Source organism: Sipha flava, unplaced genomic scaffold (genome assembly GCF_003268045.1).
Source record: "Sipha flava isolate LNK unplaced genomic scaffold, YSA_version1 1_pilon_pilon, whole genome shotgun sequence".
NCBI classification, from domain to species: domain Eukaryota; kingdom Metazoa; phylum Arthropoda; class Insecta; order Hemiptera; family Aphididae; genus Sipha; species Sipha flava.
Genome location: NW_020272783.1, coordinates 5828591 through 5846384, shown reverse-complemented (window position 1 = coordinate 5846384; position 17794 = coordinate 5828591). Strand labels below are relative to the sequence as shown.

Sequence of the window (17794 nt, the reverse complement as noted above, 5' to 3'; positions counted from 1 at the left end):
TTTAGTTTCATAATTCGTTATCGGTGTGAGTCGATCATGACGACAACAAAGTTCAGCGTAAACAGCGAATTGTTATAAATATATTTCACGATTTTAAGACATTGATTATGTACCAATGGCACATTGGCACTATCAATTTTCGATGTTGTTAATAAACACAGATATACTTTTATATATATTTTTGTATTGATAAAGAATATTTATTATCTATATTCTATATCAGTGGCTAAGACGCTGATTTTTGTTCTAATAACATAGTAATCTACGGTATAGTTTACAGTCTTTATTTAAAATATAATTTTAGTGATTTTTTTTTCTTGTATTCAATAGATGAGTAGTCTGATGTCAAAATGTAGCCAATTTCTAGCCTTTTTTTTATTAAATTTAGCCATTGTCATCGCCAGTCGCCAAATCTTAAATTCATTAGCCCAAGTGATAATAAATGTAGCCACTTTGGCGAATTATCGCCACATCTGGCAACCCTGCATTTGAAAACTTTTCAAATTTTACACAAATTTAAATAACGCATAACCCTAAATTGTTCATAACGGTTTAATTGTCAATAACGGTAAACGAAAAATTTATGAAACGCTTAAATTGAAAAACGTTTAAATTATTTATAACGTTAAACGCTCAATTGCTTATAACGTTTATACGTCCCATAACGGTAAACAATATATATTATTTTGATTTAAGCCCCGGTCCATACTTAGTGAAAAATCAAATAAAACACAAGTGAAACTTTTAAAACACAGATAGGTGTTAAAAAAGAACCACATAAAAGTCCATTCTAAGTGGATCCAGCATTAGATTAAAAAAAAAAAAAAAAAACCGCAAGTATTAAGGAATCACCTGATTTAAATAATACCAAAAAAAATGTTACTTGTAAATTTTGAGCCTGAATTAAAGAAAAAATTTGAGTTGCCCCCCACCCCCCTTAGAAGTAAATCTAAATGCTCCCTTGATCAATCTATAGTATTAGACCATGCGGTACCGACATTTTAAATATGATTACGTATATTGGATTTTTTTATTTTTTAAAAATTTTATTCAATTTTGAGTAACACAAATATTTAATACATTATTTGTACGTCTATAGAAGTTTTATAAGTTACATTGAAACTTATACATCCTTTGTATCTAATGTAAATAATTTGAAATTATTTAAATGCCATTCATCAATTTCCCAATTTTTTTTATTAAATAATCAATACACTACTACATTCAAAATTTTATATTGTGATTTCTAATTCTTTCTTCTAGTTTGAAAAAAAAAATAAAAATATTTTCACATAAATAAAATTTCCCCTGTGTGCCCTGAGTCCACTATTTTTTTGTTTTAAGTTTAAACTTTAAATTACAATTATAAGTTTATTTCTTATAAAGATAGCATACAAATACCAGAGAATATATGAAATATAATAAATATAATTTTATATATTTTGTGTAAATACATTTATCAAGGTAGTATACAAAGATCTAACATGGCGTCCCTATGTATAACAAAAATTCAACTTAGTCATTCAACGCCTGATATACATTTCTGTAAAGAAGACCACACATATAAATATAAATAATAAGCATCACTTTGAAATAGATAAAAATATTTTGTTTTTATGATGCCAAAAAAATATTATGGGAATAGAAATATTTATATATTTTTTTCAAACAAAAACATTAAGATGTGTCATATCTAAACACATATTTTAATTCAATACAAAAATTTTGACACATTAATAGATGAAGAAAAATAATATAATACAGTACAACAATGGATTTTTTTGCATTTTTTTTTTTTTTGCAAATCGGAATGAAGCACCATAATTTTGTCTAGTTAAATTAGCAAATAATTTTGTTTTCATACAACAAAATATAAAATACTAAATCCTATAAACATATTATTCCATAGAAAAAATATTTTATATTATTTCCAGCTAAAAAATAATAATAATAAACATATTAATATACACAAGTGATTTTGTTCAATGAATGTCATCAGTTTGACTTAAGAACAATCATTTATTTCGTAAATATAAAAAAATTATGGACTAATATTTTGTTTATTTGCAATTTAAACTAATAACAAATAATATAAATAATATAAAGTATAAAATAATTATATATATATATATATATTTTTTTTTATATTGAATAATTATAATATATCGGTTAACATAAAATTTTGTGAGCTTCAAAAAAAATTAAAAAAAGAATATACACACTAACGTTTTATCTAAATGACATATATAACTATATATTTGTTCATAAATTTCTGTTTCACAGCTCAAAACCCATTTGAGTACACTGGGCATTATAGGAAACATCAAAATGTAAAATGGCCTCTAGTGTTTTGATAAAAAAAGAAAACTTATAGTGCACAGGCACATTAATAAAAGGTAAAAAACTACTTGAAAAGTTATTAAAAATACATTAGTGTTGAGGATTATTATTTTTCTATATATATTATACCATACTTGGTAATCAAGTCTTTTTGTTTGAAGCAATAATATTATTACATGTATAAACATATAATATAACTTGGTAATAAATTGTAAGCCATCACACCACAAGTGGTTTCCAGATAGGTTGGTCCATTTAAATATATTGGCTATTAATGTTAATCATTGTGTTTCTTCATGTAGTTACAATCTTGTTACTCTGATAAAAACTCATCTACCAATTGGCCATACCGGGTTTATTGAGCGTCATAAAGTATATCTGACAACATGATCCACCTTTAGCAGACGAGAAGAATACCTATAACATAAAAATTTAATTATTTCCAAACATAGACATTTGTATCTGTATAACAATAGAATCTTCCAAATAACACAATGAGATCATGTGGATACATTTAATGTCACCAACCAGTTTTGTGATAAATAATTTTGGAAGACCCTGAATAAAGGTTTAAACCATAACATGTAAATTATGCCTGATTGCTACTCTGAAATTGTAATGACAATTTTTTGTTATATACATTTTCCTTTACCTATTACACCATTTTTTAAGACAAATAAATAATAATATTTAAGAAAGATTATTATACCTACATATTCACACTCAAAATGCATTCTGTATATATATATGTATGTGGACAAATTACAAAAAGTTATGATTAGTCAAACAATGCACAACTTTATTAATGCACTATACATTATAAAAGAATAGTTAGAATAGAATAAAAGAATAGCCCAATTATTAATACTGTTACGGACATACATAGATGTAGGCCTTACGACTTTTACTACATAAATGGGACCACATAAATCATAAATAATAGAGATCGGGGAATGATTATAAATAATATAATATTCGCAACAATAGAAAGGAACTATTAGTTTAAAAACCAAAACACATATTATATATACCGTACGGTTACATTCCAAGGTGTAATATTAAGAATAACTATCAGTATGACATATTCAGGAGATGTAGGTATTTACGAGATTTATTGTAGAGAAGACAACTAGTATGTAATAAATATTAAAAACAACTATTATAAACGGGCATCAGTAGGATATGTGCAAAATGCGGAATTCACGAGGTCAACTGATTACATAGGTTATCTTGGGTTAGGCGCACAAAACACAAGTAGCATCAAACCAGAATGTCAAATGACAAGTGATTTAGTATTCACTAGATCCAGGTCAACTATGAGAAGCGGGATATATAAGGGAGTCCCGAATAGACCAATATTCAGATGTATTTAAGACGTATTTTAGCGTGCACCTCCACGCCAGTTTATTTGTCAATTTAATTAAATAATTTGTACTTAGAAATATTTCAATAAACAGTTTAACTTAGTTTGAGTATTTTTATTTGGAATATTCCTAAATCATCACCATCTTTACAATTGAACGACGGCACACAACAACACCTTAAATATTCACAACCATAAAGGAAAACAATTAATTTATAGAAAACCAATTTTTAAAACACAATTTGATAAATTTAAGTTTATTCTTAGAATATTTAGGGCTACATAAAATTTAATTACATGGACTAAAACAAAATTTTACAAAAAAAACATACCTTATCATTTCGCTCACAAAGGAACTTCAACCTCTGTGCTTTTTTATGCATGAATACACCATCCAAATGACCAGTTTCTACACTTCGTATTTCAATTGCTTTATTGCCCCAGCCCATAATCTGGCCAGTACCAATATATGCAACTGATGTAGGCATCTCACCCCATTGCAACAGTATATTTTTAGACATCTAAAGAGGTAAAGAATTAAAAAAATAATTAAAATATAGAAAAACAAAGAAATAAATATAAATACCTTTCCATAAGTATTTACATATACACCCTCATTATCATAACATAACAGCAATTGAAGCCCATTAGAGTTTGGTAGCACAACAATACAATGTGGTGCAATCGCTCCTTGAGTCTATTTGAAAAATCAATCCATAAATAATAAAACAAAAGATATATCTAGTTTATATAGAGAAAAATGGTATATACTTACGTGTTTCGGTAAGTATATATCATACACAGATGCAGAATCGAGATCTACAGCATGAAATCCATCAGCTGAACCATAGATTACCTTAAGTCGTGCTCCTTCTTCAATTGTTAAATCTACTAGCAGGGGTCTATGAACAAGATCTCCAAAAGACTAAAAAGTCAAAATGTTATTAAATAACAAAATATATAAATTACAATGTATCAATACATACCTTGAAAGCCATGAATTTATGATAGGGTTTAGGAGCCCATGCATAAATCTCAATGCTGTCTTTGAGAGCTATGACTAAAAATTTAATACGTTCATATTTGACAATGCAGAAATGTACAGCACCTTGTAAATCACCAACATTTATCCATCCGTTTCTTCGTTCCACTTGCTGGAAACATACAAATTTGTAATAATACGTACAATTTAAAATATAAATTAAAACTTACCCCATCAGTCCTAAGTATTTTAGACTTTAACCAAGATAAATAATAAACTCTAACACGATTTTTCTTTCCAGAAACAGTTACTAAAATATTTTGACCTTCCAGTACTTCCATTTGTTGGAATCGTCTCCTAGAAATTAGTTGATACACTTTACCTTGGCCACTTCTATCTAACAACATAAGTCCAGTTTCTGTACCAATCAATAGGTTAACTCCTAAAAAACAATTTTTATTTTTATTTCATATCTAAAATATATTTTTAAAAAAATGAGTACCCCATAATGCTGCACAAAGAATTTCAGAATTAAAGCGTTTCTTATATTTGCGTATTTCTGGTGTCTCCGATGCTAAATCATGAACAGTTGGTGTAACATTAACATTAACATGTGATTCACGACGACCCGGACCTTGAGAACTTGTACTGGTACCAGTACCACCAGCTCCAAAACCAAATGTCAGGAATGAACGTTGTTTCTGTAGTAAGGAATAAGTTTTTGATATTGCATTTTGATACTGAAACCAAAGAAAAAATACAAGTTATGTTTATTATTATAATAAATAAAAAAATAATAAATATATATCAATCTTTTAATACCAACAACCATTTATTAAAATTACATACAATTCTTACAACAATTAAGTAATAGCTGTTGATAATAAAAACACTGAAGTTCAATTAAACTTACTTTAAATGAATGGTGGACATGGTTGTTTGAGTTAATGATGTTAATGGACATAAAACAAAATCAAAGTCAATTAGATATTATTTTAAATCAAATCTAATTGTTAGAAAATAAAATTACAATATTTTAAATAATTAAAATGTGAAATTTTCAACACATGAAATTTAAATGTTTAATAATTTTACATCATACCTCTTCACTGTTACTTTTATCGAGTCTTTGATTTGGAGTACCAGGACTAGATGAAGCCTAGAAAAAAAAAATATATATTTACAAATAATGAAATAAAATTTAGTTAACTCATCAACCAAACCTGAGAAAGTAGATCTGGTAAGACCGAACTTGTTCTTGAACTTGATCCACCTGATATGTCATGTCTATGGAAATCACTACGACGTTCATCACGATTCTATAAGTTTTCATACATTATTTTGTTAATTTTTACGTACTCATATACATTGGAAATTACACTTGTTTCAAATTGTTGCATTAGTTATGTTATTCAGCATGTATTAGTTGTAAACAATTTTTAGTATATATTATGCTCAATAAATATGAGCTATCATTCATTCCAATGAAGTAAAACCACATTCATGCTAATATTAAAACATACATGTATTTTTTTAAATACTTACCATATTTACTTTATAAATATTAGTATAAAGTAATTTATCAATATCTGTATAAAACAACTTATTTTTACATTTCTATTTCTCTCATCTTATTAACTTGTATGTATTCTAAAACTATCATTATTATCCAACCTAGCTATTTACATACTGCTAAAACATATAACATGCAATACAAACAAACACAACACTTTATTAACATGCACACAGCACGGACGCATTTATATTAAATATAGCATACACCATTCAATCTTTATTCTTGTGATCCAAATTATACATAGAGATTATGACAAAAAAAAACTAATCTGGATTTAGATCATTCTTGCACATTCCAAAACATCAAACTTAATATTGATTTTATTGATACACTTGTATTTTTCTTTTATTACAAAGAATTATTTAGAAATGTGCAATGATATACACTAAATTATTAAGGCTTCAGTCTTAAAATAATTACAAACAATATAAATAAAATATGCAATATATATTTTATTGTTTTGAAGTATTGACATTTTTATTTGAAATAATTAAAACGGGTGATTATTGATTATCAAATATGAATACTATAAAATTAACTTTTTTTATTTTAAGAAAATATTTAAATATCATTAGAGTTAATTATTAATTTAATTTATTTCATAAATTAAATTAAAATTTTTCAAAATTAAGATCAAGTTATAGCTGAAACTCAACTATAAATGTATAATACTAATAAATTAATATTTATCAATTTATCAAAAATAAATGAATAATGAATATATAATTCTTAGTATGCATAATTTGTCCTTTTTTCATTTTAACAAACTAATGCATAGGTTAAAAGAAGTCAAATTTTTATTTATTTAATTATTTTAATAGTTTTTTAATTAAAACCGAATATTAAAATGTAATATAAAATAATTTATTATTAAATGAAAATAATTGATTTTTCTTTTGTATTATATATTTAACTATATCAAAGCACATTGCTAATTATCAGTTAGTATTTTTTTTTTTATCTTATAATAATCTTTGTACTAGGATAAATTGGTTTAAAGTCATGCAATTTTCACAAATACCACTGACCACTCAACAGTCATATCACCAAAATGCACAAGATTAAAATTGTTTCATTTGGAATTAGATTCATTTGACTTGATGATCAACAGTGATATCAATGAAATTAATAAATGACAAAAAACCTAATAACCCTTGAATTATAAGGTGTCCTTACACTAAGTACCTATAATTCTTAGTAGTAAATGAGACACCTGATATATGTATTATTAGCGAGAACGCATATTAAAGTAAAACACATGGCATGATATATTAACCTTTACTTTTCTATCTCTAACCTGATTAGTTTCATTGGTATGTCCATTATCTTGACCATTACTCTTCTTGCTACTATTAGCACATCCATGAGAAAATCTGGGATCACCCTCTACACGTCTGTTTTCTAATAATGGTCTGGTTAATCTTTGTCGACTGGATTGTAAAACAATATCACCATCAGTTCTTTCTCTTCTTGGTCTAGTTGGCTTCCAAGGTTTTTTTAATGAATCAATTCGTTCTAAAGTTTTTTTACTAGCATCTGAACCTCTTCTCTGTTGAATATCAGAAAGTCTTCCTTCAAGAAACACAGCAGAATGACGAGCCGATGGTATAAAAAAGTCTGTATTCTCTCTTCTGAACACATTTGGTATAAATTTAGATGGGCCAGATGATTCTGAACCATTATACTTATGAAGTGGCATACGTCTAGGTACAGACGATATCTGTTCTTTGGCTTTATGTTGAGAATCTTTTGCAGCAATATTATTAGACTTTTGAAAGAATCGAGCAAAATCCCAATCCTTCAGCAATTTTTGCTCATCAATATCTACTTTTTCATTGCTTGATTTTTGTTGCGGCAACTGGTTTAAGAATTTTTTAAAATATTAAAACAAAAATAATTTAAAAGAAACTTAATGGTCCAATGCAAGTCTTGATAACAGAACTCCGATAAACCTATCTATTAGTGAAAATTTGAATACAGAATATATTTTTGACCTTTCTTAAAATTCCTTTTACTAAAACCCATTTAAAATTAAATCAAAAACCTTCATTTTAAAACTTATTGTCATATAAATTATTATTTTGGAACTTCTTTTGAATTAAGTTCTATTTGATAATGTACCCATATAATTAACTATTAACTTTTCGTGTAAATTATGATTGTTTTGTAATAAGATGGTGCTGCTCTGTCTCATAACTAATAACATGCAAATAAGAATATAATACAACTAAGCGAATTCAAAAAAAATTCCAAACAAAAAATCTTACTAATTTCAAAACAAATTTTAATAATAAACACAAAATTAATAATATTATGCTGTTACCCGAAACTATATAGTACAAATAAAAATATGTAAATACTTCTGAGAATATAAAAAATTTAAAAAACTCTTCATGAGTAATTAAAATTAAAACTAAAAGCTATAGTAAAAATTATATTAATTTTATCTCAAACTAATATTGAATGATTCACAAAACGTTGAAAATAAAAAAGTTAAATTTTCCAAATTATAAATTGATAATTTCATAAGAATCAACTATCATTTTATATACATAAATATAATGATCGAAAATAAAAACTGTAGATTATACTCACAAATAAAAAACATTAGTTTGATATATTGTTGGTAAGTATAAAAAATGTAAAATTAATCAAATCTCAATAAAAATATTATCTACAATTATAAGTATGTTTAAGGTTTTTTTTTAAAATTGTACAACAAAGTATGTTGTGTATAATTCACTTTCCAAAATGAAATAACTTACTATGCAATGAAATTTTGATAAAAAAAATACCATACACCGTTAAGCTGGATCCACATTATTTAATAATTGATACTGGTAGATGTACTAGTACTCAGATTATTTTACACAATTTTAGTCGAAAAATATGATAGTTTATCAAAGATTCTAGAATATAATACTCGTAAACATATTTTTGCATAATTTGCAGTATTAAATACCACCTCCTCTATGTAGGTTAATGTAACAGCAATAGTTTAAAACAGTTACATATTCTGATAAGGATTACAAATTATATTAAATGTGGAACCAACTTCATACTATTGTAAATTTATAAAGATAATATAAGTAAATTTAGAAAAGCATTATTACATAAAAGTTATACTTGTTTCATCTATACAATAAATCTCTGGAGAAATATATTAAATAGAACAGTAAGTAATTTATGGTCAGAAATTATAGTTATGTGGACCAAGTTCTACCACCAAAAAAACTAGCTGATTTTTCTACTTTTTAAAAATACACACTAAGTATAATAAAAAGGAATATACTTTAAAAGCCAAATCATTATTAGTAAATAAATAAGCATTTGAGCTAATTTTATACTTAAAAATTTATCCTACACTTATTTTTGTTCTAGTATAAAAAATAAATAAAATGCACTGTAATGGGACATTTAACAAAATAAAACTAATGATTAATACTCGTGCATTGAGTTACTATTTTTAAGAACACTTGATAAAAATGAAATGCTAATAGTGAATATTATAAAATATCACTATTACTTTTAAATTCTGTCCAAAAAACCTTCAAGGCAATTCCATTTCAATAACACATTTTCATTCATGCTAGAATAATAACAGAAATGTCCCATTTTAAGCTTATATTTTTTTCTAAAAAATTTTTTTTTTACTAAAACGACACACTATTAACATTCACCAAATTCGTGAAAAGTTTGATGTAGTGTGCATAAGCCTATAATAAAATAAATACAACACTTACCCTTTTTAAAACCAATGTTCTGTCACCACTTTCTTCTTCATCTGGAGTAGGCGGAAGAGGACGATTAGGCGCGCCACCAGGTCCCATCACAGTACTAGAACTTGATGACGATCCTTAAGATATAAATTAAATCATATAATAAATTATTTTCTTAAATCGTTCAAAATAACTTTGTAAAAATTAAAAAATTTTAGACTTCTTTTTATTTAAATTAAATTTTATAAAAATCATAAATATATTTTATCAATATAATAATACTAATATTTATTAGATATTAATAAAATAATTAAATAAATAATTAATTACTAATTAATTATTTAGAGAAAATATTAGTACTTGTGCGTTTTCGCGCCTACCACCGACTCGTCGCGACTACCTTCATTTCACTTGTGCATTATTGTAACTACCTTCATTTCGAACGCATTATAGCAGTGATTCTTATCCTTTTTTCATTTGTGTCACCTTTAGCCACTAGAATTAAACACCGCGTCACCCTAACATCAAAATAATAAATAATCTTAACTGTGTATTTTAGAATAATTCTTGAAATAACAAAAACAATAAAAACAGAAGAATAATAACAGAAGAAAACAGTAGAACACCTTCAATTTATTGAGATGCATTGTTCAATAAACATTGATATTATAAAGTTTATACTTAAAATTAAAAAAAAAAAAAAGAGAAAATTTTTTAAAGATTTTTATACTTATTTGTTTTATTTGTATATAATAATACTACATATCTAACGACTGTAAAATAACTAACGACCCCGGTTAAGTCGATAAAAAAATCGATAATACATCGATTTTGCGTTAATAACAATACTGCACATATTCATTGGATCTAAATAATATAAAGATGTAAACTTAAAGGTATGCTATTTACATGACTGTTGTGGTAATAATATGGTTTTATTAAAATTAATTTTTTTCCTTTTCCTATGGAGATTTCGTGTCACCCCTACACTGTGTCCATGTCACCCTTGGGTGACATGTCACCCCGGTTAAGAACCACTGCATTATAGTATGCAACATATTTTTAATAAGTTTATAATAATACAAAACTACCCAAAGCTAAAAGTCAATGTAATTGGTAAGTTCCACAGAGCCATTGCCAAATAATCGTAACTGTACAACAAGTTATTACTACCACAAAGTGATTGTGACTAAATGTCCACTAAAGTCCTAGAAGTCCTAAAAATTACTTAGCCAGTCTATAAAATTGCGATAAGTGCAATAGTAACGACACTGGAAAAAATAGAATTAGAAATAGAATCGGGTATAAAAAAGCGTCGCTATAACCCATAATAAGAGGTAGTCGCGATAACACACAAGTATCAAAATATTAATTAATTAATTAAATATTAAAGAATACAATACCTTCTATTTGTACAAGTGCATTAGGATTTATATCAGCCGGTCTGAAAAACAAAATTAAATAATTAGCATTGTATATTAACACTCAATCTATCATTGGTTATATTGTAATAGCCTTTAACTATAAAATTTTGGTTTTCACTAGTTATAACAGAAGTATATAGTTCTATAATTCTAGGTTATATATATTTAAGGAAACTCTTTTCAAATAATTGTTAGAAATTTTAATCACAAATCTACAAACAAAAATAATAGTATTCATGTATTTCTTTCAGTAATTACATTTCCTATTTAAAAAATGTATGTTGTTTGAGTTACCATTTTAGTCATAGCTACTCTGGCTGAATCTACAGATGTGAATATTAACTAGGAGTGTAATTTTTTCCACTATTTTTGATTTTGACCTGTCTTCTGTCCAAAAATGGACAAAATGGATAAAACCTTGTAACTTGTAATATTATAACACAATACAAAACTTTACAAAATTACAATGGGATTTGATAGGTCTTGACCAGCTCAAAAAAAATAAATTTAATATTGATATTTAATTGTTTCATTTTATATGTGTGTACTGATGTTATCATTATTTCACCAAACGTCATTAGAGACTAGTTGTCAGTTGATGTTTTACTATCAGACCTACACTTAACAGTAATGTGCCAATTGTAAACAGAGCTATTGGGTAAGTTTAATCAATTAATAAAATTATTCAGTTTATCTAATTAAGTATTAATTATTGCAGTAAATTTTTTATATTTTTTATTTTGTTTGTTAATAAGTCAAGTTAGACATTTAAAATTGTTATACCTGTAGAACATAAAAGTAAGGTAAAAAGTCTTACCAAAAAAATAATAGAATAAAAACAAATTAAAATTATTCAATTCATTTATTTATCTATGGTAAAAATTATGATTTTGTCCATCCATTTTATCTCCTAGGATAGCGGTTCTCAACCCATGAACCGCGACCCACAAGTGCACTGCAAGCAGTGTGGTACTGGACCATGAATAATATTATATTAAAATTACTTACATATATTTTTAAAATATTAAATATCAGTAAGTAAAGAAGATATTTTGATTGAAATTTCATGTGATAAGACTCTAAAATTGTTTTTTAAAAATACACCATTATTACCATTCTAGTTAAATATTCGGCAAGACTTTCCAGCAATCTCTAAAATTGCATTTAGAAACTTGATGTGCTATATTTTGACAACCTGTGTGTCTATGTGAACTACTTTGTTTTTAAAAATAAATAAAGGAATAAACTAAATTTTGAAAATGATTTAAGACTAAAACTTTTTAGTTTTAATCCAGATATTGATTCTATGGTGGGGGGACAATCAAAAATAACATTAAATTGTTTAACTCTTGATAAATCTGGTTCAATGAAATTTTTTTTTTTTTTTTAAACAATTGTTTTTTAATAATTAAATTGTAATAACTGACGTATCTATTTTCATATATTACTATTAGTAAGCAATTGGTGGTCCACACTACTAAAAAGGTTGGGAACCGCTGCCCTAGGACAATACCTTATCAACCCTTACATAAACCCATTTTAAATATTAGTAAAATCAATACAAATAATGGTAGGATTCATAATAAATAACGGATAAAATAAAATTAAAAAAAAAAAAAATTATAGCTAAATATCTAATGGCATGAATTATATTAAACTTACAATGGTTTAGGTGGATCACTAGCAAGTAATGTTCCATCATTTGGCTTTCTTCTAGGTGGAGCACGCCGGGCATCATGTCTGTGAGCTGTATCATCTTCCTCTTCATCATCATCATCCTCATCATCATCAGAAGAATCAGACTCAATTATACCTTGGGGTATCATTTTAGTACCACCATTTTGATGTACCTGTAACAAAGAAACATCTGTCTGTCTGGCCAAAGAAACACCCAATTGATTTAAATGAGCAGCAATAACATTTAAGTCCTAAAATGATTGCTCCCAAGTTAAAATATTAACTCATAATAAAATAAACTTACCATTGGTTGAAATGCATTAGAATTCCTTTGTGGTTGCTGCTGTTGTGGATGAAAATGTCTGTCATCACGAGGTGGTGGAGGAAGAGGTCTAGAAAGAGGGTGAGGATCTGGGACAACTAATTCAATAAATATGTAAAATTAATAAATAATTTTTATCAATTTTATGTTAATATACCCACCAATTAATCTTTGGGGTAACATTGGTGGACGAGCAGGAGGGACTGGTTCAGGTATTTCTTCTCTTTCTTTACCATGTTTATCTTTAACATGAGGAGTCAATGTTCGCCCTTCCTGAATTTGTTGGAAATTACGTCTTAAAGTATTATCTCCAGGAGCTTGAATAATGGATGAATGTTGTTCACCAGCAATATTATGATCATCATCTTCTTCATTTTCAGATCCACTATAACGATAATCGTCTCTTTCAGCTAAAAAAAAATATTAGTTTCAAAAAAAGAACATTATTTATATTGCTACAAAATATAACATTTAAATAATAATTACATTTTTCTTGCTTTCGTTTTTTACATCTATCAATATGATCTTTGAGTTGAATACGGACTTGTCTCTCAGTAGGTTGGTCCCTAATATATGGATGTTTCAGAAGCTGATCTGTATATGGCCTTTGATGATAATCTTTTACTAAAACTGTTTCAATAAAACCTAATAATAAATACCACAATATTATTTTGATGTCAATCATCAATCTCATTTTATCAAGTTTTAACTATGTTATCAATAAATTCTCTAAAAACTTAACATACTATGAAACTTTTTAGCCCACTTTTTTGACTTTAACCTAGGTGGTGAATTTCGAGGAATCAAGAATAAAGCTCTCATTGGATGAAGATCACACAAAGGTGGTTGGGATTCAGCCATTTCTAAAGCTGTAATGCCTAAAAATAATTAAAAATATTTTAATATAAATATTATTAAATACAAATAAAACATTAGGATTTATTATATATTTATATGAATATAAATGTTCATGAATGTACCTAAGCTCCATAAATCACTTCTGTTATCATATGTAGCATCTGGATTTTCTTCACATGCAATTACTTCTGGAGCCATCCAGTAAGGTGTACCAATGAAAGTATTACGTCGCCCAATTGTACGATCTAATTGAGCACTGACACCAAAATCGACCAATTTTACTTCAGCATTATCAGTTAACAAGACATTTTGACCCTTTATATCACGATGAATAACTTTGTTTGAATGCAAATAACTTAGACCACGCAATATTTCTCGGCAAATATAAGCAATCCATTCTTCTTTAAGTGATTGTCCTTTGGTGGATTTTACTAAATCAGTGACAGATCCTGCTCCGCAATACTCCATCACGAGCCACAGTTGATCGTCTTTACCTGGAGGACTTTTTTTAATAAATGCACCATAATATGTGGCAATATTACGATGGTTGGAATACTATAAAATACAAATTGATTACATCACATTTACATTAAAATTTAAACCAAAATTATTTAAGTATAAATTACTTTTTTCAAAACATTAATTTCTAATTTTATCTCTTCTTCCTCTTCCTACACAAAAAAATATATTTTACAATTGATTATACATAAATACATGTTTCTATTGTATATTATAATGATTATACATACTTCTGTAACATCCATAACTTTAATGGCTGCCAGTTGTCCAGTTTTTGTATGTCGTCCCTACAAAAAAAAAATTTAATTAAATTTATACACTTTTGTCATTCAACAATAAATTCTATACTGTGAAACTAAAACAAAAAATTTTAATACACTGGTAAAATAATAAGTAAAGCATTTACTTAATATTTATTTAATAACCATCTAAAAAAAATGTTCTATTGTATTTAATGAATAATATATATTATCATTAAATACTAGTACTAATTACTTTTAAATATAAATTATGGTTTAACATTCTATAATATAAGTTTTACTTATTTATTAGATTTTTTGGTACCTACCAACAAATATAATTTTTACCTACATATATGTTGTACTAGGTACTTAATATTATTTAAATATTGAATAAATAAGTTGATATAGCAAATGATTCAATTTTAATCAATCATAATATTGATTTGAAGCATATGTTGAAGAATTAAAAAGTAATTTATTAATAATACAATTAAATTGCATAATAATTATAATAGTAACATTACATACACACACACACACACACACACACACACACACACACACACACACACATACACATATATATATATATATATATATATATATATATATATATATATATAAAACAATCAAAATTGATATTATTATTATAATATTTATTTTTATTTTTAAATCAAAAATATATATTTCAAGCCACTTGATTAATTTCTTAGTAAATTGATAACAAGGTGTAAAATGTACAGTTATATTCATAAGTCTACATACATTGATCAGTATATAATATAGATTCTAGCATAAATTCATGTATTCTAAGTAATATTTATAAAATGTAAATAAAAACTTTCCAAGGCTTAAATATCTTTTTAATAAACTATGAAAATTAGTTCATAAGCCGTATCATACTAATAAATGACACATGAAAATTGAATTTTAAGCTATTAGAGCAATTTTGTTAATCAAACACTTCCATATAATAATATACTATTTTAATAAAGAATTAAATAAATAAAGTAAGTCATATATAAATTGTTATATTTAATATAATTTATAATTTTTTATATTTTTCATTTATATATGAATATTAATAGAATATGTTTTAACTAATATATAAATGCTAATTAGAATAAAATATAAAAATAATTATTTTGAAGATCTAGACATTTTATAAGATAGTATATTGGTCTGACTGTACAACAATATACAAAGATAATTAAAATCACTGATGCATAACTACCTATACATGATGATTCACTTCATTAAATAATATAGACCACGCAATATGTAATTGGTATGATAATAAAAGGAACTATTGTGACCTTACTTGACATCTAAGATTTTTAACTCCAAAAATGTTTTAAATTAATAAAACTGAATACCATACATTTAATGCTTAATTGTTCTAAATCCAACAAATAATGCAAATTTAAAAACATTGATAAACATATAATTTAGTATTATTAATGATTTTAAATTTATCAAAATATTGAAAAATTATACATACACCATGAAACATAATCAAAATAACTTAATTAATATTTATTGTAAGCAAATAATTATGACATTACCAACTAATAACAATAAAATATGTATAACAAAAGTAGGTAGAATTAGTCCATGCAAATAGACTTCAGAGGGTCATTAACCAATAACATCCAGAATGGCACGCCCTAATCTAATAATTACTTAACAATTCCTTCAAGGATATGACACACAAAATTAAAAAATAAACAATAGGAATAAAATACTGAGTTTTAAAAACTTAACCATACAAATTTATTCTTAAAGTAAGCTTAAAATTAAATGATCTGAAACTTATAAGCTTGTATAATTATTATTTAATTATGATAAAAATGTTTATTTATAATACTTACATAAGTGTATACATATAAATACAATAATAATAATCTACAACCTAATAGAAAATAATTTATATTGCATATTTATTCGCCCACTATGCATGGTACATGTAAAAATGATACTAGTTTGTAAATAATATTTACATAACATTTTGAATAAAACTTTAATCAACAAATAAGAACTTTAACTTATCAACATAATAGAGTAGATAAAATATGAATCATAGCCAAAAGCTAGCCACTGTAGTTTTAACACTCACCTTATAAACTTGTCCGTATGTTCCATTTCCAACAACTTCGATGAGTTCAAATATACCTGCTGGGTCCTGTAAAAAAAAAAAAAACAAATTACGAATGATGGTTAGAGGATAAAATGGAACATGACACCAAGGGTTCGGCCAATGAGACGGACTAAGACTCACCTTTAAAGCATTGAGATCGATGTCGTCCAGCGAACAGTTAACACTCGGTGCTAGGTTGTGCGCCATATTCAACATGAAGTGACGAAAGCAACGCCGGTGAAATTTTAGGCGGACTACTTATGAGTAAAACTCCGGCCGCGTTGCGAATTTCTGCGCTTGAGGCCTCCTGCACTTGTATACAATACGCTATCACGCGATGTCACGACGTCTGCCGCAGTGCATTATTGTTTTGTCGTACGGTGTAGTGCTACGAATGATGAACCGATGACTGTCTGCTCGTTTCGCCGTCGTAGATGTGCGATAATTCACGTTAAAACAGTACACGCGACATGTCGCCGACTACTCGCGAACGAACGATGAGCAATGAGCATCGAACGGTATTTATTACTTGTACAACGTATTCGGTTGAGGAAAAAAAACGAAAACAATAACAATAATCGGGGAATATCCACTATCCACACCTTTCCCAGAATCACAGATTTCAATACTGTGGT

The 17794-nt window shown here is 26.6% G+C and overlaps 1 protein-coding gene across 3 annotated transcripts; it reads right to left on the bottom strand.

Annotated features, from left to right (window-relative positions):
- Positions 1–2148: 2148 nt before the first annotated feature.
- On the bottom strand, positions 2149–17745 carry LOC112682148 (traf2 and NCK-interacting protein kinase). 3 transcript variants are annotated; one of them, XM_025552661.1, is made up of 22 exons: positions 17301–17745; positions 17139–17204; positions 15011–15067; positions 14888–14932; positions 14384–14816; positions 14150–14281; positions 13890–14048; positions 13565–13813; positions 13386–13501; positions 13067–13254; positions 11384–11424; positions 10005–10117; positions 7559–8119; positions 5909–6004; positions 5788–5844; positions 5188–5425; positions 4916–5127; positions 4690–4857; positions 4479–4628; positions 4290–4400; positions 4036–4224; positions 2149–2757 (listed from the first exon to the last, which is right to left on the bottom strand). In XM_025552661.1, exons 1-22 carry the CDS (start codon positions 17373–17375, stop codon positions 2674–2676), a joined length of 3540 nt encoding a protein of 1179 aa, XP_025408446.1. In that variant the 5' UTR covers positions 17376–17745; the 3' UTR covers positions 2149–2673. The 3 variants fall into 3 exon arrangements, with proteins under 3 accessions (XP_025408446.1, XP_025408447.1, XP_025408448.1); XM_025552662.1 differs by having other exon boundaries at positions 5188–5386; positions 17301–17744; XM_025552663.1 differs by lacking the exon at positions 7559–8119 and having other exon boundaries at positions 2150–2757; positions 17301–17740.
- Positions 17746–17794: the final 49 nt, after the last annotated feature.

Excerpts from the sequence above, each read along its gene's own strand:
- LOC112682148 (XM_025552661.1), bottom strand. The coding sequence starts at position 17,375 with ATGTTGAATATGGCGCACAACCTAGCACCGAGTGTTAACTGTTCGCTG. Across the intron at positions 14,933-15,010 it reads AAGTTATGGATGTTACAGAA|GAAGAGGAAGAAGAGATAAA; the intron begins GTATGTATAATC and ends TTTTTTGTGTAG. Across the intron at positions 4,225-4,289 it reads ATGTAAATACTTATGGAAAG|ATGTCTAAAAATATACTGTT; the intron begins GTATTTATATTT and ends TTACCTCTTTAG.